This window comes from Parambassis ranga, chromosome 10 (assembly GCF_900634625.1).
Source record: "Parambassis ranga chromosome 10, fParRan2.1, whole genome shotgun sequence".
In the NCBI taxonomy this organism is placed as follows: Eukaryota; Metazoa; Chordata; class Actinopteri; family Ambassidae; genus Parambassis; species Parambassis ranga.
In genome coordinates, this window is record NC_041031.1 from 24,342,567 (window position 1) to 24,366,344 (window position 23,778).

Genomic DNA, 23,778 nt, shown 5'->3' on the forward strand with positions numbered 1-23,778 from the left:
ATATCATTTCATGTTATGTTATTCGGCCGTCACACACCCCCCTGCTGAGATTCCTCAGTCCCACCCTTGCAAATCATCCCATCACCTCCACCTCAGCAGCACAACCCAGCACTGATGCAGCAGCATCAAACAGACCTTCTGTTGCTGCAGTAGACCCTGAGATCTACTACGATGCAAGAACGTCTCGGTATAACCATGAGGTCTGAGACCAGTGCTCCACAAACACACAGTACAACACACACAATCCTTCACTCTGCTTTCCATTTTTACACAAGATACACACGTGTTGTCTGGACTCTGACTAGTCTCTGTAGGATCAATAGTCAATAGTCTGTGTGGGGATCAATAAAGTATGTCTCTCTGTGGACTCTGAGTGGACATTCTGGACTGTGCAGACCCTGAGGTGTTGAGCCTCGCCGTCTTCTTGCCCTGATGAGGAGAACTTCACGCTTCCTCCTGCGGTGCTGAAAATGCAGCTGGACTCCGGATCCTGGCGGCGCTGTATTGTCTCAGGCGCTTCCTGTTTCCTGTCTGCAGACCTCTGATTGTTGTTTGGCTGGTGAAGAGGAAACTCCACCACTGTCCAGCTTCTTACTGCTGAGGGGACAGGACGCAGTGTCCAGCAGTGCTTCCTCCATTCTGCACTGACTCCACCAAAGAGTCTGTGTAGAAACACTCACCTGCACCGAGTGGTGTCTCACCCGTCCCACAGTGACGGTATCGGCTGCGGCTGGATGTGTCCGGGCAAAATGGCGGATGCTGTCATCATGTTTAGCTTTTCAGCTGCAGATAAATACAGTGAAGGCAGCGAGGTCATCACACTTCTGATCCAGCAGCAGAGTTAAAGACTTCATTTAGCTTCGGCCCTTCAGTCCACACAGGACGTCTGTGTAGAGTTTTGCACAAATAGCCAAAAAGCAATCAGAAAAAACTTAGTGTGAGGGAACTGTACTAACCCATTCTCATCAATATGTCCTTATGATGCTTGCTACAGTGTAGCGGCTCAGGCTGAACCCGTCCAGCTTCCCTCAGGGTCATTCCATGGTTGATCACATGATCCACTATTGTAGCTCTGATGACATCAGTAATTCTATTTCTTCTTACCCTTCCTCCTTCCTCTTCACCTCCTCTTCCTCTAAACCCACCTCCTAGTCTTCGTCCTCTTCCTCTTCCTCCTCTTCCTCATGTCCTCTTCCTCCTCTAATTCTCTCTCTTCTCAGTCTTCTCCTCCCTCCATTGTTCTCCACACTGAAGCTTACCTGTGTCTTATTTACAGCTCGTGCTGATTGCAAAGTGAACTAATGATGTAAAACAGTTCTCACATGTGACAGTGTAGCCAGACAGTTGGCAAAGCAGTGTAAACACCAGCCATACATGTGTGTAGTTTGACTAGGAGTGTGTTGATCAGAAGTTGTGTGTAAAGCAGTGAGTTGTGTTTACAGTTCAGCACAAAGATGTTGTGAAGTGGATTATATTTATACAATTGCAACTTGTGTGTTACAAAAGTGCAAACTGAGTGTAAAGCTGCTTTTAGCTTTGTAAACTCAGTGAGAGATTTTAATATAACTATTAATAGTTTTAGAAATTGTGCTATAAGAATCAATGATAGTGTTTAAGCAATCAGAAAAAACTGTAATGTGTGCAGCTCATTGGTTAAAGCCTGACATCCAAAACACACACTGAACACACTGAACACACACTAACACACACTAACACACACTGAACACACTGAACACACACTAACACACACTAACACACACTGAACACACACTAACACACACTAACACACACTGAACACACACTAACACACACTAACACACACTGAACACACACTGAACACACACTGAACACACTGAACACACACTGAACACACACTAACACACACTGAACACACTGAACACACACTAACACACACAGAACACACACTGAACACACACTGAACACACACTGAACACGCACAGAACACACACTGAACACACACACACTAACACACACTGAACACGCACTGAACACACACACACTAACACACACTGAACACACACTGAACACACACTGAACACACACTGAACATGCACAGAACACACACTGAACACACACACTAACACACACTGAACACACACACACAGAACACACACAGAACACACACTGAACACACACACACACACACACACTGAACACACACTGAACACACACAGAACACACACTGAACGCACACACACACACACTGAACACACACTAACACACACTGAACACACACAGAACACACACACACACACAGAACACACACAGAACACACACTGAACACACACACACACACAGAACACACACAGAACACACACAGAACACACACTGAACACACAGAACACAATGAACACACACTGAACACACACACACACACACTGAACACACACTGAACACACAGAACACAATGAACACACACTGAACACACACACACACACACTGAACACACACTGAACACACACACACACTAACACACACTGAACACACACACACACAGAACACACACAGAACACACACACACACACACACACACACACTGAACACACAGAACACAATGAACACACACTGAACACACACTGAACACACACACACACACTAACACACACTGAACACACACACACACACAGAACACACACTGAACACACACTGAACACACAGAACACAATGAACACACACTGAACACACACACACACACTGAACACACACTAACACACACTGAACACACACACACACACAGAACACACACTGAACACACACACACACTCTGAACACACACTGAACACACACACACACTGAACACACACACACACACAGAAACACACACACAGACTTCAGAATAAAGGCCCTGTCTGTGTTGCGCCCTCATTAAAACAACACTTTCATGTTGTTTGAATAAATGCGACGGACACACACTCTGTTCGTGTGTGATCGTGTTGTGTGATCGTGTTGTGTTTTCCTTTAGAACATGTGTTGATTGTTGTTTCATTTGTCCGCTCTGACTTTTATTGTGAAAGTGACCGGAAGTCGCCGCAGTGGTTGTTGCCGTCAGCTGCTGCCTCGGCTCAGAGCGGAGTTTCTCCTCCCGGAGGTTCCTCCGTGTCTGAGAGCCGCTCCGGATTCCACGGACGTTTCTCTCCACCGAAACCTGCAGAGACGGTAACAGACAGCACGAGCCAGACTGGACCGGATCCGAGGACTAACCAGGCCAAGGTGAGACTTTAAATCTGTGTTTTCCCCAAACTGAGAGCTGATCTCAGTCCGAGACCCGCAGGAAGCAGCGCGCCCTGCGGATGGACTCCTAACACCGCCTGCTCCGGTCCCGTCCCCGGTGCTGTTGGACTGCGCGGGAGACCGACCTAGCATGAGGAACTAGGAGAGTCACAGAGAACTAGGACGGCACTGAGGGGGGCGGGAGAGGATTCAGAGGGGACATGATTGGACTCGGAGGGACAAGATAAAACAGGACACACGAGGGGACAGGACTGGACCCTGGTCCAGCTGCAGGCTGCTGGTCAGAGGTCCACCTGGACAGGTGCTGTGATGTAGATGTGATGTCAGCATGATGTCAGTGCAGTGAGACCCTTCTTCCTCTTCTTTGGAAGGAGTCTGCAGGGAGCTGTGAGTTCTTCTTCAGGTGTTTTGAAGGTGTCACGTCAGTGTGACGTCACACACGCCTGTAGACAGGCAAACAGAGCCAGTTACATCATCAGTCAGTCCTCCTGTGAGGGTGAAACAGGAAGTGGGGCCGGCTGTCTTCCTCCTGAGAAACAAACGGCTGTGATGTAACGACCTCTGTTTACTGATCTGAGCTCTGATTGGACAGGGCGGAACAGCAGCATCCATCACACCTGTCAGATGTGAAGTCCTCGGGGACCTGACGGTCCTGATCAGGTGATGTCTTAATGCTCAGCTTATCAATGCCCTCCTGTTGTCCAGGATCTGGTTGGAGGTGGGCCTTGGCTCATGCATGTGTCAGTATTGGTGTCACACGGGCTACATGGTGCATTCGAGTGCAGCGGGGACTTCTTGGCTCTGACGTCCCTCGCACAGAACGCCGCCTGTGGTCATGAAGGCGTGGCGCTCGTCAGCAGCTGCTGCTGGAGCTCTGACGTCCTCCCTGGTGCAGAGCTCAGCGGTCCAGAGGCGTCCCCGTGTTCGTAAGGTGCCAGCACTGAGGCCTACAGATGTGACCTGCAGGTTTTTCAACAGTGCCATCAGACAGTCACATGATGCAGTGTAAAGCTTAGTGATTGGCTGAATAATTCTTCTGTCTCAGATAAAACCAGAACACAGTGACAGCAGGAAGCCCACAGTCACACAGCTCAGCCTCCCTAGCGTGTGTGTGTCTGTGTGAGTGTGTCTGTGTGAGTGTGTCTGTGAGTGTGTGTGTGTCTGTGTGTGTCTGTGAGTGTGTGTGTGTCTGTGTGTGTCTGTGTGTGTGAGTGTGTGTCTGTGTGAGTCAGTGTGAGTGTGAGTTTCTTGTCACAGGGAACAATCAGCCTCTGTTCGGTACAATAGAGCCTCACTGTTATTACGGCCTCGCTCGCTGACCCTGACTCCTCCTTCTGCGTCTCCACCTGTCCCCGTCGAACACGTGACCACGATCACACGTGCGACTGTCTCACTGCTCAGAAGTGGGCGGGGCCTGTCTGGGCCCCCAGGTGAACGCAGAGGAGAACCCCGTATCAACAAGAGCACTTCCTGTTAGCCCACAGGGCGTTGAGCTGCTGGTGAGAAGACAGAAGACAGGGTGGGAGGGGAGGAAAGGGTGTGTGTGGTGTTCAGGGAGCAGAGGGGGCGAGGCTGGACCAAGATGCTGTTCTGGTGTCAGCCGAGCACACACACACAGACAATGACACACCCTGGGTCACACTCAGACCGGGTCAGACTGCATTTCCGCTGTGAGCTTTGTACGCCCTGAGTGTTGACTGTCAGGCTGCTCGTCATGATTTACAACAGATCACAGTGATGAGTCGATGAGGTCACATGATATGAAGGCTGCAAACATCATCATTATAAGTGAAGACTAAAGATGCTCGCAGGACATCCTGAGTGTGTGTTTGAAGGACAGCTGTGTCCTGTGTTGTGTTCTGCTGCGGTCGACAGGACCAGACACTGATGAGCCGGAGAAGGCCGATCAGAAGGCGCTGCTTTCAGTTCTTGTTCTGCTTCACACTGTGAAATGTTTTGTCATGTGACTGTATCTGGGCCATGCGGCGTGTGAATGTCAGTCAGTGTTACCTCCTCAGTGTGAGGTTTGATCAGGACAGAAAATGAGCATTATGCAGCCGCACAGCTGGACACACGGCATGGCTCTGAGCAGACTGTCCCTGGGTTCTGCTCTTCCAGTGTGTGGATCTAACATTACTGCAGTGAATCTCAGCAGCGTGGTCTGGTTTCTCGGTGGAAGTGGGATGGGAGTGTCTGTATCCTCTTGCTGTGTTTCCTCACTCTTTATCTGCAGCCTTCACCAGTTTCCTGCCACTAAAATCCTCAAGCTTCAGGCTCCCAGAGCAGGCCCAAAGAAGTCACTTCCTGTTCTAAACAGAACTGGAGGAGCAGCGGCATGTCGTCGAAGAACTCATAGAACCTTTGCTCCATTGTGTGGACACAGCCGACCCGGGGACTGAGGACCTGGTGCTCTGAGTCCTTTACCCAGTCAGGTGGAGCTCACACAGTCACCTGATGTATTGATGAGAGCAGCAGGGTTCATTCATGTGGATGAACCTCTCAGCTCTCTGTCTGCAGCTCTGGTAAACATGTGTCCTCTTCAGTCCGCTGTCCTCCGCGGAGCTCTCCTGACCTCTGCTGGTTTGTTGTAGCTTCAGAAAGGCCTGGATGTGGTGGTCTGAGCTCTGTGCTCTGAGCGTGTTCAGTGGGATGCTTCTCTTTGCATATGGTTTGTGGGTCAGTCTGTAGAAGAAGCAGCTGCTGTGTATGAATGGAAAATGCTAGATTATGATGCGAACTGTGGGGACTGGTCCCGACAGGCTGGACCCCCGCTGTGAGGCAGATCAGATGAGGGTACGTGGCAGAACAGAAGCTGGTTTATGTGAAGCTGCCCGAGTCTGGAGGAGGAAGGAGGTCGACAGGAGGAAGCCGCTGTGACTCACTTCCTCCACGGCCTTTGTCTTCCAGCTGGACGCTGCTGACCTGTGTGTGTGTGTGTGTGTGTGTGTGTGTGTGTGTTATTTTTAGTTCACAGTCAGATTTCCTTCAGTGTTTTACACTGTCACTGTAACAAACAATGAAAACAGTGTGAGTGATGTCCTTCAAACTGTTGCAGAGGAAACACACACACACACAGACACACACACACACACACACACAGACACACACACACACAGACACAGACACACACACACAGACACACACACACACACAGACACACAGACACACACACACAGACACACACACACACACACAGACACACACACACACACACACACACACAGACACACACACAGACACACACACACAGACACACACACAGACACACACACACACAGACACACACACACAGACACACACACACACACAGACACACACACACACACACACACACACACACACACACACACACAGACACACACACACACACAGACACACAGACACACACACACAGACACACACACACACACACACACAGACACACACACACACACACACACACACACACACACAGACACACACACAGACACACACACACACCACACACTCTCACACACACACACACACACACACTCTCTCTCTCACACACACACACACACACTCTCTCTCTCTCACACACACACACACACACTCTCTCTCTCACACACACACACACACACACACACTCTCTCTCTCACACACACACACACACACTCTCACACACACACACTGCTGCACAAGGTAACAGTTCTTCAGTTGCTCAGTCACGGGCCTCCCCTGAGCTGCTGGCACTCCCTCCATCCTGTGTGTGTCTGTGTGTGTGTGTGTGGGGGGGCTGGAATGTCTTTGTGTGTCCGAGGTCAGCTGGGTGTTATTTAACTGTCTCTGTACATCTGATCACCTGCCCCCCCCACAGGTCAGAGGTCATCCTGCTGCAGACACAGGAACAGGAACTGACATCATGGTTTTTCCTCTGTGGTTTTGGTCGACTCGTGACCTCCGGAGGTCAAAGTCCACAGCTGTCAGGACAGCACACGGTTGCTGATGATGTCATGAAGTGGATGAAGAGTTTCATAATTACATATGATCACACACAGAGTGACTGTCGGTCTCTGTCTCCTTCAGATGGACAGCTGCTGTCTGTCCCTGCTGTAGGTCAGTGATGGCCCGAGTGTTTCCTGCAGGTGGAGGACACCCCGCCCAGTCCAGACTCCATGTTGGTCATCATGGCTTCGCTGGATGGAAGCACGCCGGTTGAGACGCTGCTGTCAGCCATCCACCTCGAGAGGTCAGAGCAGAGACATTAACCCCTCACCTCCCACATTTAAAGCTCATGTCCCTGAACACTGGAAGACTGTGACACTGCTTCAACACCTCACCACCCTACCAGAACACACCCACTCATCCACCAATCAGCACATGTCTTCACTAAGAGCAATGACCTTCATATGTTTTTCTGTCTCTCTGTGAACAAACTGTAGCCCTAAACAGGATGTTCTGGATTTACTTTGCACTTATCACTGCAGATACTTGGACACCTTCCGTCGAGCCAGCCTCCTGCTAGCTAGAGACTTCACACACCTGGATCATGACGCCTTGGTCAGTCTGGGAGTAACGGCCACAGGACACAGGAAGAGAATCCTACGACTGGTCGCTCACCTTCAGAGAACAGACGGTCAGAAAGCAGATCTGCTGCATGAGCACCGTCCGCCAGCGACAGACCTTTGTTTAGAGCGAGCTAACGCTGCCACGCCTTTTGGCCCGTGGGGTGGACCAGGTAACTTTGAGGCCTTAAGGAACGTTTCAGCTCCGAACCTCACCGCCATGCTGACAAACACTGACAGCAGCAAAGCGGTGGTCAAACCGATTCCTAAACCCAGAACAGTCTTCAATCGCCGCAGGACCGCACCCATCCACTTCTGTCCCTCAGCCGACCCTGTTCAGCCCAGGAGGCTTTCCCAGGAGTCCATTTGTTTCAATGTGCTTGAGGGTCTGACCTCAGAGGACACGTCTACACCTGACAACCAAGACCACGCGGTGTCCGGTCAAAGAGCGGGCCGGGCAGGGAGGACCAGGCCCAGTCGCAGCTTGTCTCTGTCAGACAGCGGCAGTGTGATACCCCCTGTTCCCCCTCGACTGAACCGTGGGGTCCTCCCCGCCATGCTGCAGGGGTCTCTGCCTTGGTATTCACCCGTTTCCTCGGAGCAACGTCGGTCCTCTTCGATGTCCTGTCCCGGTGGTGCCGACAGGCTCTCTGGATCCCCGCCCACTGGGCTTCACGGAGGAGGGGGGATGGAGATGGTGTCCAATGAGATCTACTGGGGTACTCTGCCCAGTTCTCCTGCCCCCAACGGAGGGAAAGGCCAGTACAGCCAGGTTCCTCCAACTCCACCCAGGCAGACTCTGGACAGGACCCTGACGAGGAACAGGTGGGTCTCTGGAAAAATACACATAGATGTGGTTCACTGGATCTCCTCCATTCACCTGTGTGTGTGTGTATCTGTGTGTGTGTGTGTCTGTGTGTGTCTGTGTGTGTGTGTTTCTGTGTCTGTGTGTGTGTCTGTGTGTGTGTCTGTGTGTGTGTGTGTGTGTCTGTGTGTGTGTGTGTCTGTGTGTGTCTGTGTGTGTGTGTTTCTGTGTCTGTGTGTGTGTCTGTGTGTGTGTGTTTCTGTGTCTCTGTGTGTTTCTGTGTGTGTCTCTGTGTGTGTTTCTCTGTGTGTCTGTGTGTTTCTCTGTGTGTGTGTGTTTCTGTGTCTGTGTGTGTCTGTGTGTGTCTCTGTGTGTGTCTGTGTGTGTGTGTGTCTGTGTGTGTCTGTGTGTGTGTGTCTGTGTGTGTCTGTGTGTGTGTCTGTGTGTGTGTGTGTCTGTGTGTGTGTCTGTGTGTCTCTGTGTCTGTGTGTCTGTGTTTCTCTGTGTGTGTGTGTTTCTGTGTCTGTGTGTGTGTGTCTCTGTGTGTTTCTGTGTGTGTGTCTGTGTGTCTCTGTGTGTGTGTCTGTGTGTTTCTCTGTGTCTGTGTGTGTGTGTTTCTGTGTCTGTGTGTGTCTCTGTGTGTCTCTGTGTGTCTGTGTGTGTCTGTGTGTGTGTGTGTCTGTGTGTGTCTGTGTGTGTGTGTTTCTGTGTCTGTGTGTGTGTGTGTCTGTGTGTGTCTGTGTGTGTGTCTGTGTGTCTCTGTGTGTGTGTCTGTGTGTTTCTCTGTGTCTGTGTGTGTGTGTTTCTGTGTCTGTGTGTGTCTCTGTGTGTTTCTGTGTGTTTCTGTGTGTCTCTGTGTGTGTCTGTGTGTGTGTCTGTGTGTGTCTGTGTGTGTGTTTCTGTGTCTGTGTGTGTGTGTCTCTGTGTGTTTCTGTGTGTGTGTCTGTGTGTGTCTCTGTGTGTTTCTGTGTGTCTCTGTGTGTGTCTGTGTGTGTGTGTCTGTGTGTGTCTGTGTGTGTCTGTGTGTGTGTGTCTGTGTGTGTCTGTGTGTGTGTTTGTGTGTTTCTCTGTGTCTGTGTGTGTGTGTGTCTGTGTGTGTTTTCAGCGGCAGCACTATAAGTAACAACTCTTCCGGCTCGACCAGAGGTGAGGTCCCTCAGACATTAGCAGCCCCTCGGTGCAGAGATAGTCATGAGGTCTTAAAGCTCAGTGTGTTTGTTGAACAGCGTCCACAGAAGACCCAGATGACGACATCAGCCCGTACTGTGAGACGGTTTTTGTGAGACGTCCACACAGCAGCGAGGTGAGACAAGCCAGCTAATGTGACGTCTCCTCAGTGGATGTTGTCTCCAGACGTGACCGAATAATCTGTCCTGCAGAGAGAGAAGACAGCAGAGGGGAGAGAGAGCCGAAAAGACGAGGACAGAGTCCCAGAGGATCATGGGTAAGCAGCTGCATCCAGCTGTGAGCGGCCTTCGCTGCAGTATGTCCATAATGTGTTTTTTACCATCAGGTGTCACAAGCTCTCCTGGACGAAGCGCTTGTCTCAGGCTCGTCACTGCGGAGATTCACAGGGTTATAGCACCGTCGGAGAAGCTCCGCCCCTCCGCTGCCTCTCCCTGCCCCACCACACTTCAGAGGCTGATGAGGACCTGACCATCTCCCCGTACGCCAGCTACACCTCCCTGACTGAGAGAGCCCCGCCCATCGTCAGCAGCTGGCTGGACAAGCTGTCTCCACAGGGGTGTGTTTATGCTGCTGGTCTCATGCAGACTGGGTGTGCTTGCTTCACACACCTGGATCAGGTGGAGCTTCCTCTCATGCTTCTCTGTCCTCCTGTGTGTTCATCAGAGGTCAGAGCTCAGCAGTTGTTGTCCTGCTGCGTCTCCTCCTCTCTGCTCCTCCTTGTGTCTCCTCCTTCCTGAGGAGCTGCCTCATCACCTTCCTCTCCTGTTCTTGCTCCTCCTCCTCCTCTCGGTGTGTGTGGTCTCCTTTCTCTGCTTCTTCGTTGAGCTGCTGTGTGCTGCTGATGTCTGATCTGTTGCCGTCGGTGCCTCGCCGTTCATCTGTTCTGTTTTCCAGGAACTACGTTTTCCAGAAGCGATATGTGAAGTTTGATGGCAAAACTCTGATGTACTTCGGCAGCGAGAAGGTATGCTTCATGTTCTTCAGCGTTCAGGCTTTACTTCTCGTTTTCCCAGTCAGTCCATGCACATCCTTAATTTAAAACCACCAGCATACAGTGATATTGATTGATTGATTGATTGATTGATTGATTGATTGATTGATTGATTGATTGATTGATTGATTGATTGATTGATTGATTGATTGGTTTGGTCCTTGGTGTTTCAGGACGTCTATCCTAAAGGAGTGATCCCATTGGCTGCCATCCAGATGGCCCGCTTGGCCAAAGACAATAAGTTTGAAATTGTGACGAGTCAGCGTATCTTTGTGTTTAGGACTGATAATGAAGGTGTGACACGTGCACACACACACACACACACATGAATTTGCAGTTTTAGGCGGACACTGAACAGACGTGGGGTTGTGTTCCAGTTCTGCGGCGGCGCTGGGTGTCCACGCTGCAGGAGCATGTCAGAGATCAACTGGTGTTTGGTCGTCGGCGCTTCGGTCCAGGATCTCACTGCCAGAAGCACGGAGCGCTGGAACTGAAGGGCACCAAGTCCAAAGTTTATGCTGCCATCAACACGGATCAGATCTGGCTCTACAAGAGCGAGCAGGTGAGCAGAGGTGGCACAATGAAACAGGAAGTAACAACTGAAACAGCATCTGTTGGACTGAAGGGGCGGCCTGCTGACCCTGTGACCCTGAGCACTTCTGTCTGCAGTGTTTCCGTAATGGGATCGGCATCACTGTGATCGAAGCTCGAGGTGCAACGATCAGAGACGGAAAACACAAAAGCTTCGACCTCATCACGCCATACAAAACCTTCAGGTACGCTGATCAGTCAGCTCTGCAGAAGTGTCTTTACAGCCTGTTTCTGCTGCTCAAATGTTGCTGTGACGACCTCTGCTGCACCCCTCAGCTTCACAGCAGACTCGGACCGGGACAAGCGGGACTGGATGGAGGCGCTGCAGGAGGCGATTGCAGAGACGCTGTCTGATTATGAGGTAGCTGAGAAGATCTGGTCCAACCGGTCCAACCGGATGTGTGCCGACTGCAAAGCCCTGAACCCTGACTGGGCCTCCATCAACCTGTGTGTGGTCATCTGCAAGAACTGTGCAGGTAGGACCTCCTCCAGTGATGTCATAATGACGCCCAATCACCAGGACAACCACTAGATTATGTTGGGACAGACTGCAGTGAAAGGCGACCGCTGATGAAGTCATGACCTGTAGATGGTAAAGTGCTCGAGTTCCTCATTGAGTGACAGACAGACAGACAGACAGACAGGCAGGCAGACAGACAGAGAGACAGGCAGACAGACAGACAGACAGAGAGAGAGACAGACAGGCAAACAGACAGACATACAGACAGAGAGACAGGCAGACAGACAGACAGACAGAGAGAGAGACAGACAGGCAGACAGACAGACAGACAGACAGAGAGACAGGCAGACAGACAGAGAGAGACAGACAGGCAGACAGACAGACAGAAAGACAGACAGGCAGGCAGACAGACAGAGAGACAGGCAAACAGACAGACATACAGACAGAGAGACAGGCAGACAGACAGACAGACAGAGAGAGAGACAGACAGGCAGACAGACAGACAGACAGAGAGACAGGCAGACAGACAGACAGAGAGACAGGCAAACAGACAGACATACAGACAGAGAGACAGGCAGACAGACAGACAGACAGAGAGAGAGACAGACAGGCAGACAGACAGACAGACAGAGAGACAGGCAGACAGACAGAGAGAGACAGACAGGCAGACAGACAGACAGACAGACAGAAAGACAGACAGACAGACAGACAGAGAGACAGACAGACAGACAGACAGAGAGACAGGCGGACAGACAGAGAGACAGACAGGCAGACAGACAGACAGAGAGACAGGCGGACAGACAGAGAGACAGACAGGCAGACAGAGAGACAGGCAGACAGACAGACAGAGAGAGAGAGAGACAGACAGACAGACAGACAGACAGAGAGACAGACAGAGAGACAGCAGCAGCATATCCAAATACAATAAACACAAGCAAACACTCTTATATACACATACAGGCACATGGCAGCAACAACAGAAGAAGAAAGTGAACACACACACACACACACACACACAGACACACACAGACACACACACACACAGACACACATGAAGCAGATAAAGAAGATAGAAGATAAAACACAGTTACTGTAACTGAGCAGTCTGAAGCTGAGATGAGGCTTCAGCCGAGTCAGTGAGCTCAGCTCTGACAGTCACAGAGGAGTTATACAGTCTGAGGCGGACGGCAGGAAGGACTTCCTGTCCCGGTCCTTAGAGCCGCGGGGCAGCAGGAGTCTGTGGCTGAAGCTGCTTCAGTCTGTCCACAGTGTTGGAGGGGCTGTCCATGATTGACAGCAGTTTAGCCAGCACTCTGTCCCTCGCCGCCTCCTCCAGGTTGGCGAGCTTAAACAACAGACCCCGCCTCTTTGGTGAGTTTGTCCGGTCTGTTGGCGTCCTTTGCTTTGATGCCTTATCCCCAGCACACCACAGCAAAGAAGATGGTGCTCGCCATGACAGACTGTAGAACGTGTGGAGCATCCTGCTGCAGACACTGAAGGACCCGAGTCTCCTCAGGACGGACAGGCTGCTCTTCCTGTACACAGCCTCAGAGTTTGTGGACTGAATGATTTTACAGCCTCACATTCACACATTCAGTCCTTTGGAGGAGCACATTCAGCATGAAGGACTGCGTTATTTTCACTTTCAATGGTTTTCAATGGGCGCTTTTTGTCCCGAGAGACAAATGTGTGAGTTTTTGCTTAGCACAGCCATTACCTCCTGGCACCATGTTTCCAGGTAGGACCTCCTCTCTGTAGGCGGTCTCATCATTGTGGGTGATGAGACCCAGGATGGTGGTACCATCCGCCCACTTCAGGGTGGCACTGGTCGTCAGGGTGTAGAGAGGGCTGAGAACACAGCCTTGAGGGCCAGCAGTGCTCAGCGTCAGTGTGGATGAGGTGAAGCTGACCAGGGTCGAGGGAGTCAGGACGCGAGGAGCAGGTGTGTGTCCTGACCTCAAAGCGCTCAAAGCGCTTCATGGTGGAGGTTAGTGCAGTGGGGCGGTAGTCATTCAGGCATGTAGTGGGGGCTTCCTTGGGAATGGGTCACCGTGTAGCATGTGGGGACTGCAGGGTGTCCGTCAGGGTCCTCAGGCAGCCTCACAGCAGGTGTGGTGTTGTTGGCCTCAAACCGGGCATAGAAGGAGTTCAGCTTAAGAAGTCATTGGAATATAAAAAAAATCAAGACCTCATCAAGACCGTGATCTTTTCAAGGATTTCCTTTGGGATTAATAGTTTAATCTTATCTAATGAAAGAACATGTCAGCTGATCATCATTCACTTAGTCTAAACGGGTCTGATGTGGATGAATGAATGAGAGACAAACTCTCTGACACTCAAGTGATGTTCACAGACTACCATGGTTACCATGGTAACTCAGCATTATGAAACCGGTTTAACTCACTCCTCTACCTCAGATTTAACTACCCTCCTTATTGAAACAGTTAACTGGAGGTTTGCCTCATTTCAGGCTGAGCATCCTCAGAGTTTCACTGAAGCTGCTTTATGAAACGGACCCCAGGTGTAACAGCCTGCGTGTGTGTGTGTGTGTCCAGGGCAACACAGAAGTCTGGGGACGATGGTCTCCAAAGTTCAGAGCCTGAAACTGGACACCAGCGTGTGGAGCAACGAGATCGTCCAGGTGAGAATAGTCCTTCTTTGGTGCTTTGAGCAGCAGAACCTGCAGCACAGCTGTACTCACTGCATGTCTGTGTGTCAGCTGTTCATCATGCTGGGGAACGACCGGGCCAATGACTTTTGGGCGGCTCGTCTGCCTCCATCAGAGGAGTTGGACTGCGATGCTTCAGCTGAGCAGAGGAGAGACTTCATTACCCAGAAGTACCGAGAGGGCCGACACCGCCTCCCCCACCCAGCGTTTACCAGCCAAGAAGAGCTGCTGAAGGTCTGACTGGTTTTGCTCCTATAACTGTTGCAGCAGCCTCAGACATGGAAAACACCAGGCGTCCTGCTTATTCCACCACAGGCCGATGCTTTGTTTAGAGTACCCTCCCCAGTCCTCAGGGTTTCAGAGCACCCGGGCCTCCTCAGTGTGACCAGGAGCAGAAAAAAATAAGTGTTTTCACCATTAAATGTGCCATGTCAGTAACCATGCCCAGAGTTCACTGATTAAAAACCACGCCTGCTTCACTCTTCAGTAAACAACAACAATGGAACATACCAACTAACGGCCTCTCTGTCTATGCCCCTGTTAGGTCCTGTGCTCAGCTGTCTCTGAGCAAACTCTCCTGAAAACGGTGACTCAGATTTTTTCGGAGGTGGAGTTAGGCCGCCTCACCAATGACTCCAACAGCTGCCAACGACATCCCCACCTGCCCAATCTCTGCACCCCTGCAGGTCTGAGGCCAAACCATCCTCTAACATGAGCCTCCATGACTTCTGAGTCTTTGTTTCTGACTCTTCTGTTGTTCATCAGATCCCAGCGTGTATGATGAGATCATGCAGCCTGTCCTCCACTCTGGTTACCTTTACAAGTCCAGTTCTGCCAACAGAGGAACACTGTCCAGAAAAACCAGAGAAGGTAATGCGGACTGCCGGCGCAGGGGTCAGTCATGCATTGCTGCACCTCAACCTTCACTAGATTTTTCATTTAGTCTGTAATAACCGAGGTCAGTGGATGGACAGTCTGACCTGCTGGTGGCCGATGCCGTGTGTCTGTCACGGTAACATGAGGCTGCAGCTTTTGATTGCAGGGTTTCCATGACAACCGGCTGTGATTGTGAATCCAAACATAAAGTTTGTCAAATGATTATATTATAATGATATGGTCGTTATTCTGACCTCAGATGTTATAGATCAGTTCTATGATTCAAAGGAGCACGGTAAGAACTCCCTGATCAATCTGTCCTCTCGCAGACTTCCAGAAGTTCTGGTGCTCAGTGGATCAGTCTCTGCTCTTCTACGAGTCCGACCGACTGGCTGATCCCTGCATGCAGATTGGTTGTAAAGACATTGTGTGTTTGGGCGTCAGCCGCCCCGACTCCTCCAACAACAACGGATTCATTGACAGGTTTGTACTCGTCACTCAGAAGTGATGTCAGCCTTGATGGGTGTGATACAGTAATCTGCCTTCTGTCTTTCAGGTTCCGTTACACCTTCGAGTTGTATCTGACTACGGAGAAACTCTATCAGTTTGGCTTAGAAACAGCCGATGCTCTGCACAGCTGGACCAAAGCCATTGGAAAGGTCTGGTCTGGTTTTAGATGTTCTGCCACCGAACAGACATGGTTCAAAATGAAGACATCACTGCGAAATGTTTCCTCTTTCCTGAGACTTCTGTGCTGTTGTCCTTAGGCTGCAACACCACTCAGCTGTCACTGCCTTTTGACTCGTGAATTTGAGCGGGTTGGACTCTTGCGGTATCGAGCTATGTTGGACCCTCAGGAGTGGAAGGAGGCTTACTTTGTCCTGCAAAAGTCCAACCTTTTCATCTGTCCCCGAAATGACGGTGCAGCAGAGGACATCATCAACCTGAACCGCCTGCAAGAGCTAAGTTAGTACCCTGGTTCTGTCCCAGGTTCTGGTTCACAGATACATAGTCTCTCTGTCTGACTGATGTTTTTTTAAAGGTATTGCGTCTGAGCACGAGAACCATGAAAAGAAAGACATCTTGGTCTTAGTAGAGAAGGGAAGGTAAGGGTTTCTCTGCTGGGCACCCAGTTCTTGGTTCTGGATTGTTGTAACAGGAGAGTACGCTTCTATTTCCTCCACACAGAACTCTCCACCTGCAGGGAATTGGTCGGACAGATTTCTCTTTGTGGTACTCGGACATCCAGCGGGCAGCTGGTGGGAAAGGAAACACGCTGAGAGAGCAACAGCTAAGCAGAAATGACATCCCTATAATCGTAGACAGCTGCATCGCCTTCATCACGCAGTACGGTGAGGAAGAGGAGGAGTTCAGTACATCATCATACAGCTCAGTCAGGGTTTTCTTTATTTGAACTTGGAACAGGTGTCTTTCTGTGCCCTCACTGCAGCAGTGATGTAAACATTGGTAAAATATCTCCAACCTTTAACACAGACAACTGCACTGAAGCCACATTAACCTGTGGTGGAGGTCCACGGGGCATCACTTCAGGTGCACCTCTTGTTTCTGTTCCATCTCAGAGAAGACCAGGCAACAGTAGAAGGAAGATATTTAAGGTCAGTGATATGTCACTGCATGTAATGCAGTGTCTCCGGCCTCAATGCTGGGACATGCATAGTAAGGTAGGTAGTTCGTAGGTCTGGCTACAGACACAGGTAGAGCAGCCCTCAGCCTTCAACATAGCTATGCTAGCAGCATTAACTGCTTAAGGTTTCTTCCTGTTGAAGGAGCTTTTTCCTGCCACTGTTTGCCTTCAAGGGCTTGCTCAGGGGGCAGACTCTGGGTCTCTGGGTAAAGCGCCTGGAGGACATTCTGATCAAAGAAGCTTTAAGAAATGGACTGTTTGGTTTTTCAGTGTGCTTTGATAAAACCTGTTTTATCTTATCTGTCAGAATCAGCAGTGATCATGTCCTCAATGACAAACATTTTTAACGTTCAGACTGAGGGAATACTGAGCCTCATGGTTGGTTGTCCAGGTCTTGGCCACGAAGGGATCTACAGAAAGAACGGGGCAAAATCCAGGATCAAACTGCTGATGGAGGAGTTTCGTAAGGATGCTCGAAACGTCAAACTGCGGATCGGAGACCACTTCATCGAGGACGTGACCGATGTCCTGAAGAGGTTCTTCAGAGAGATCGATGATCCCATCTTCATGGCCGACCTCCACCCCCTGTGGCAGGAAGCTGCCAGTAAGTTCTGATTAGTTTAGGCCACAGTCGGTGCTGGTAGAGTTCAGGTCTGGACTTCAGGCATTTTTACCATATTTCAGCCCAGTGTGTCTGTAGTCCTAAGACACAACATCAGAGATCAGCCAGTGGACGATCGCCTGGGGTTAACCTCTGAGTCATGGTCCCAGTCTTGTCTCATGTCAGCTGCAGGCATTCTCATTAGAAGACAACATTGTTTGCCTTTTCATTCACATTAACTGTTCGTGTTCAGAAATCCCTCTGAAGCGTGCACGCTTGGACCGCTACAAAGAAATCATCCGGAGCCTTCCGCGGGTGAACCGGACGACTCTCGCTGCTCTCATCAGTCACCTATTCAGGTAAGCTTCCTGCAAGGTGGCAGCCGTGAACCACACTGAGAGCATGGGTGTAATCTTAGGTTGTCTCTGTCAGAGTCCAGAAGTGTGCTGATCTGAACCAGATGTGCACCAAGAACCTGTCACTGCTGTTTGCTCCCAGTCTGTTCCAGACAGACGGGAAAGGCGAGCACGAGGTGAAGATCGTGGAGGATCTGATAGATAACTACCTGTGTGTCTTTGATGTAAGTACACTCTGACATGAGGGCGCTCTTCTCTGTGCTGCTGAAACTGAACCAACTGACCTGTGGTGGTGTTTCAGATTGATGAGGAGCATCAGACTCAGATCGAACTGGAAGTAAGCCTCATCACCAGCTGGAAGGACACTCAGGTATATGATCATGTGGCTTGGACATGATGTGAGCATTTCTGACGGTAATCAGTGTGTTGTTCTGACTGCAGCTGTCTCAGGCCGGTGATCTGATTATTGAAGTCTATCTGGAGATGAAGATACCAGACTGCTGCATGACTCTCAAAGTGAGTCCAGTCAGTAATATTACTGCTAATCGTCAGGTGGCTTCCTGTCACTGACCTGTTACCGGGGTGATGTGACCTCTCGCACCCTGCGAATGGTGGGATAGATTCTGTGTGACAGTGTGTGACCTATGACCCTGCAGGTGTCTCCCACCATGAGTGCAGAAGAGCTGACCAATCAGGTTCTGTACATGAGAAATGTCCCGGCCGGAGATAAGGATGTGTGGATGACGTTTGAGGTGATTGAAGACGGACAGCTGGGTGAGCGAGCACTGACGCACCTGTACAGCTGTGCACTTCAAATGGCTACTGTCTGACAAGTGTGGGCTTTATTAATGTCTTAGAGCGTCCATTACACCCCAAAGAGAAAGTCTTAGAGCAGGCTCTGCAGTGGTGTAAGATGGCAGACCCAAGCTCAGCCTACCTGGTAGTGAAGCGGGTTCCTAAAGGAGACGCCATCACCATCCTCACTGGTGGGTGACTGGTAGATCATTGGTGGGTCGTCTGTGAAATTCATTGCTGATGATTTCGAACGTGTCCATCAGCCTATAAAAGCCAGATCATGAAGATTGGCCTATTGAGGTGCCGTGAGGAACCTCCAAAGCTACTTCAGGGGACCAGGTTCCAGGAGAGAACATTCCAGATCCGAGACCACAAACTGCTCCTGCTCAAAGACAAGAAGGTAAGAAGGCTCCTGCATGAACCAGTCAGAACATCTGTGGTCCTGATGGGTCTTTGTCCCCTCTCAGAGCATCAAGCCGGAGAAGGAGTGGTCTCTGAAGTCCATGAAGATTTACATCGGCATCCGCAGGAAGCTCAAAGCTCCCAGCAGGTACACCTGAAATGACATTTAATGACCTGATCAGCATTTAAACTAGAGGCTCTAAGGGATGACAGAGGTCAGCAGAGATGACATCATTAATACAGGGAATCTTTGTCTCCCCCTGCAGGTGGGGCTTCACAGTGATGTCAGAGAAACACCAGCTGTAAGTATCAGTGAACTGCATTCCCGTCCATCAGCCAGCAGCCAACATGTGTTGACAGTGAAAGTTTCTGGATCAAGCAATGACCGGTTATGCTCCCTCTCTCCACAGCTACCTGTGCTGCAGCTGTGAGAACGAGCTGTGGGAGTGGATCAGCAGCTTCCTCAAAGCTCAGGTCAGTGAGAGCAGGACCAGGGATTAGCTGGGATTAGTAATCCTGGGTTGGGTCCCCTCCATCCTCACTCTTTGATTGTTGTTTCTAGAATGATGACCCCGGTCCTCCAGTGTTGAGGCGTCACTCTTCATCTGACATCTCCAAACAGAAGTTTGGGACGATGCCGCTTGTCCCCATCAGAGGAGACGAGAGCAATAGTAGCATGCTGTCGGCCAATCAGACACTGGTCAGAAGCTGAGCTGGTTTTACTCATGATGCTTCTGTTGCAACTGTGCATGAGTTCATGTTTTTACCTCTTCCTGCAGCGCAAACTCCATGACAGGAGGACTCTCTCCATGTACTTCGTGAGTACTATTACTTCTTTGTAGTACTTGGTATTGTGTGGACAGTATATGGAGCTTTGAGACGGTTCTGGTTGTGAAATGCTCTATATAAATAGAATAGACTTGAATTAATTTAATTAATATCACTACATGCCGGGGTTCTCCGAACTATGTCTGTTTGTGTTTCTAGCCCATGAAGGTCCAGCCGGACTCGTTTGAGGACCGATCCCAGTCCCTGGACCTTCCTGAGCCAGTCTACGAGGAGGTGGGAGACTTTGGCCTGCAGGTTCTAAAATCTCTTGAGACCAGCTTCCTGTCCAGCAACGCTGCAGAAACCCAGGAGGTTCCGGATGACCCACCCCTCAGACTGGTTCCAGTAGAAGCTGGTCATCTTGACCATGTGATCGTCCCTGAGCCAGTCCAGACCATTGGAGGGTCTGCGGAAACTCTGGAACAGAGGAACAGGGGAGGAGGAAGCCAGGGAGGGGATGGAGAGGCACACGTCCAGCAGCCTGCAGTGAGAAGGAGGCAGCCGCTGCAGGCAGTGTGCACACCGTCACAGGAGCTGGTCCTACAGGAGCTGTCGTCCGCCTTTGTGAAGAAGACTGAGGAGGAGGAGGAGGAGGAGGAGGAGAGGCTGTATGATGTCTGAGAGAGGGCGCTGAAGAGGAGGAGGATGAAATATGACAGTGAGAGTCAGGAGGATATCAGCTCAGCCAGCTATCGGCAGTGTCACATGTTCTTGGCCATTTAAGAGCTAAGACTCCAGATGTCTTCATCTTGTAGAAAGTGCTGCCTGTCAACAACCTCATTTAATATTTCACGTCACATCTGAGGCTGAGAGGTCACTTCACACACACTGACTACAACATATGAACGGAAGTTCTTAATGTGATTACTTCCTCTCCATCAGTCGTCATTTGTGTTGTGAAAAGACGAAGTTTAGAGCAGATCTGTGTGGGGGAAATACTTTGTACTGTGTGTTATATGAGCGACATGTTGGATCCAGTTCGACCCACCTGACCTGACTCTTCTTGTGTTTCACAGACTGCCTTTGTAAACAGGTGAACGTCCACTTCCTGTGGTTAAATCGTCATGTGACAGGGAAGTAGACAAGTAGCTGCAGATAGTGAGACCAGTGTTAAACCAACAGTCATTTCCTGCTGGAGTACTGTCTCTGCAGACTCACCCAGAGTCAGATCGTCTGGGGCCGTACATAAGTTATTTTTTATTTTTTTTATTTTAGATACTTTAGTAATCCCAGAGGGAAATTGTTTAAGGCTGCTGCCAAGCAGTGTCATACAGTGACTAGCAAGGCGCCACAGGCAGTGCGGGTGAAGTGTCTTTCCCAAGGACACACGATGACTTAGGGAGGAGCTGGGATCCAACCATCGCCCCTTCTCTCTTTGTTTTGCACTACACAGAATTATGTACAAACGTTGCACAGCAGCATAGATGGTCATGTGATATAGTGCAGTAAATGTAAAGGAATATGTACAAATATTAACTCACTACAAAGAGCTCCACGGCAAACCACCCACGGCTCTGTGAGCGGACAGCCGGGAGATTTCACAGCCTGAGCAGGTAGTGACTGCTCATGACCGCCTGTTTTCAAAGTGACAGATCAACAGAAAAACAGGCGGTGAATGTTTCAGCGCCATCTGCTGGACCCGCCCCTCCACACCGAATCAGCATAACGAGTGTCTGAAGTCACACGCTGTAGAAGAGGGGAGGTGTGCCAGGATGTCTGCAGTGTTCTGGTGTAGTGGAAACCCTCTGTACTCTGCTCACTGTGTTCTTTCTGTCAGAGCCTCGCTCTCTGTGCGCTCTCACCTGTGTCCTGTGTGGACAGAGTCAGAAGAAGCTCCATGGTATATTTCACAAAGCAGGCCCTGAAGCAGACATTGAAGCTGGAAAAGAAGGTTTATTTCTCTAAAGAATTCCGTCTTGCTGGACCCAAACAAGCCTCGGGTTTCTCTTCAGTACAGTCACAGCTGCCAGCAGTGATGAGGAAGCTTCATGAAGTCAACATTAAAAGATTTATTATGTTAAAATATCTGATCTCACTGACACAGGGTCTGAATTATTTTAAGAATGGAAGTATTTTCTCATGAATTCTGTCTTTATAGGTTATTTTTATTTTGTAAATAAAGCTGATTATTTGAACCAATCATGGATCAGTACAGTCTTCATGTGGAATTTACCCAACAGCGTGTCACCGTTTGTCCTGTCCAGACACCCCCTGTCCACTGCACTTGGACGGCAGGATGGCCTTTGACCTCTGACCAGAAGCTGATGAGGACATGTTGGTCTCCTGGTTGATGATGTGTCCATCGTTACCACGGCAGCGCAGGGCGCCCCTGGCTCTCTCCCTGAACTCCGGCGACATGTAGGAGAAGATGAAGGGGTCGATGCAGCTGTTGAAGGTGCTAATTGCTAAGCTAACCATATAGGGGACGTAGACGTCCTCACCATCTCCGACCAGCGAGCTGTCAGTGTAAGTGAGGAGGAGAAGGATGTTGCTGGGCAGCAGACACACGATAAACACTGACAGAACCAACACTGTCACACGGATGGCGTGAGCATAGCGTCTCCCCTGGGCCACCAGGGTGCGCAGCACTGCCAGATGGCAGTACAGCACACCAGCAAAAGGCAGCAGGAAGCAGGAGCTAAATAAGGTGGTAAAATATGGCAGGAAGTACTTCTCCTGCTCCTCCTCTGGCAGCGCGTCATGACAGGTGGTGATCTGCAGCTCATCCAGCCAGTATGTTTGCTGGGAAAGCAGCAGTGGCAGCATGGCAGCGAGCACCACCACCCACACTACCCCCGTCATGAACAGAGACGCCTGCTGGCTGCGCAGGGTCCTGGCAGCAAAGGGGTGAACCAAAGCAATGTACCGGTCCAGAGCCAGCAGGGCCAGACACCAAACAGACCCGTATATGTGTCCATAGAACATCGCCATGACTACACGACAGGAAGCCTCGCCCAGCTGCCAGTGGTGCCCTCGGAAGTGGTAAACGAAGCGAAATGGCAGCATGAGCAGCAGCAGGCAGTCTACCACTGTCAGGTTGATGAGCAGCGTGATGGATGGCAGCGGTTTGGTCCGGAACAGCAGAACCCAGAGAGCCAGCAGGTTGGAGGGGAGACCCACAATGAAGGCCAGCAGGTACAGGACCGGCAGGAACAGGTTGGTGGTCGGAGCCTGGATCTCCTGGAGCTGCTTCTCGTTCAGAGTTGTGAAGTTACAGGTCGCCACCAGCCTGAAGGTCCGCAGACCTGCAGCGACCACAGCACACATCAGTCACAGAGAACAGGAAGTGGCTCGTTCAGCCATGGAATGTTGTGCAGCAACAAGAATCTCCTGCTAGGACAAACTCAGAAAAGTCAGCACGGGTCAGGCCACAGTGTGACCACAGTCTTACACACAGCTCTAAGCACACATACAGTCCTTCAGGTAACATTAACAGTGACACACACACACAGGCCTCTCCATGTGTTCACAGGAAGAAGAGAAGAAGACTTACGGACAGACATGCTGGGACATTCGTCTGTAGGAGGAGAAGATGGAGAGACGCTGCAGATGGACAACAGATGGAGGACAAACAGAAGGGTCCCGACAGACAGACCCATTTTTCTTCTTCTGTGTATTCTGTGTGTCCAAAGCAGCAGCAGGCGTCTAACATTCCAGAACTGCTCTGTGGGGCTGGTCTGTGCAAGCACCGCCTGATCAGCACGCCTCCTCTGCTCATGGACTCCAGATGTGTGTGTCTCATACACGTCCTAACTCGTGTGTTTCAGCACTGATGAAAAGTGTTTCTCTCCCAGTCC

At 50.5% G+C, this 23,778-nt stretch overlaps 2 protein-coding genes across 3 annotated transcripts; one reads left to right on the top strand and one right to left on the bottom strand.

The window, feature by feature from the left end:
• Nucleotides 1-3,099: 3,099 nt before the first annotated feature.
• Nucleotides 3,100-22,120, top strand: arap3 (ArfGAP with RhoGAP domain, ankyrin repeat and PH domain 3). 2 transcript variants are annotated; one of them, XM_028416265.1, is made up of 35 exons: nucleotides 3,100-3,231; nucleotides 7,297-7,459; nucleotides 7,698-8,600; nucleotides 9,686-9,726; nucleotides 9,807-9,883; nucleotides 9,960-10,024; nucleotides 10,094-10,324; nucleotides 10,663-10,732; nucleotides 10,933-11,053; nucleotides 11,137-11,321; nucleotides 11,429-11,535; nucleotides 11,627-11,826; nucleotides 14,366-14,451; nucleotides 14,530-14,712; nucleotides 15,023-15,164; nucleotides 15,244-15,348; nucleotides 15,684-15,837; nucleotides 15,911-16,013; nucleotides 16,122-16,320; nucleotides 16,397-16,460; nucleotides 16,543-16,706; nucleotides 17,391-17,603; nucleotides 17,854-17,959; nucleotides 18,033-18,180; nucleotides 18,258-18,326; nucleotides 18,398-18,472; nucleotides 18,613-18,730; nucleotides 18,814-18,942; nucleotides 19,015-19,151; nucleotides 19,219-19,301; nucleotides 19,420-19,455; nucleotides 19,564-19,627; nucleotides 19,716-19,853; nucleotides 19,933-19,971; nucleotides 20,141-22,120. In XM_028416265.1, exons 2-35 carry the CDS (start codon nucleotides 7,386-7,388, stop codon nucleotides 20,600-20,602), a joined length of 5,091 nt encoding a protein of 1,696 aa, XP_028272066.1. In that variant the 5' UTR covers nucleotides 3,100-3,231; nucleotides 7,297-7,385; the 3' UTR covers nucleotides 20,603-22,120. The 2 variants fall into 2 exon arrangements, with proteins under 2 accessions (XP_028272066.1, XP_028272067.1); XM_028416266.1 differs by having other exon boundaries at nucleotides 18,099-18,180.
• Nucleotides 22,107-23,766, bottom strand: LOC114442572 (proteinase-activated receptor 4). Its single transcript, XM_028416267.1, has 2 exons — nucleotides 23,475-23,766; nucleotides 22,107-23,226 (listed from the first exon to the last, which is right to left on the bottom strand). Exons 1-2 carry the CDS (start codon nucleotides 23,578-23,580, stop codon nucleotides 22,166-22,168), a joined length of 1,167 nt encoding a protein of 388 aa, XP_028272068.1. The 5' UTR covers nucleotides 23,581-23,766; the 3' UTR covers nucleotides 22,107-22,165.
• Nucleotides 23,767-23,778: the final 12 nt, after the last annotated feature.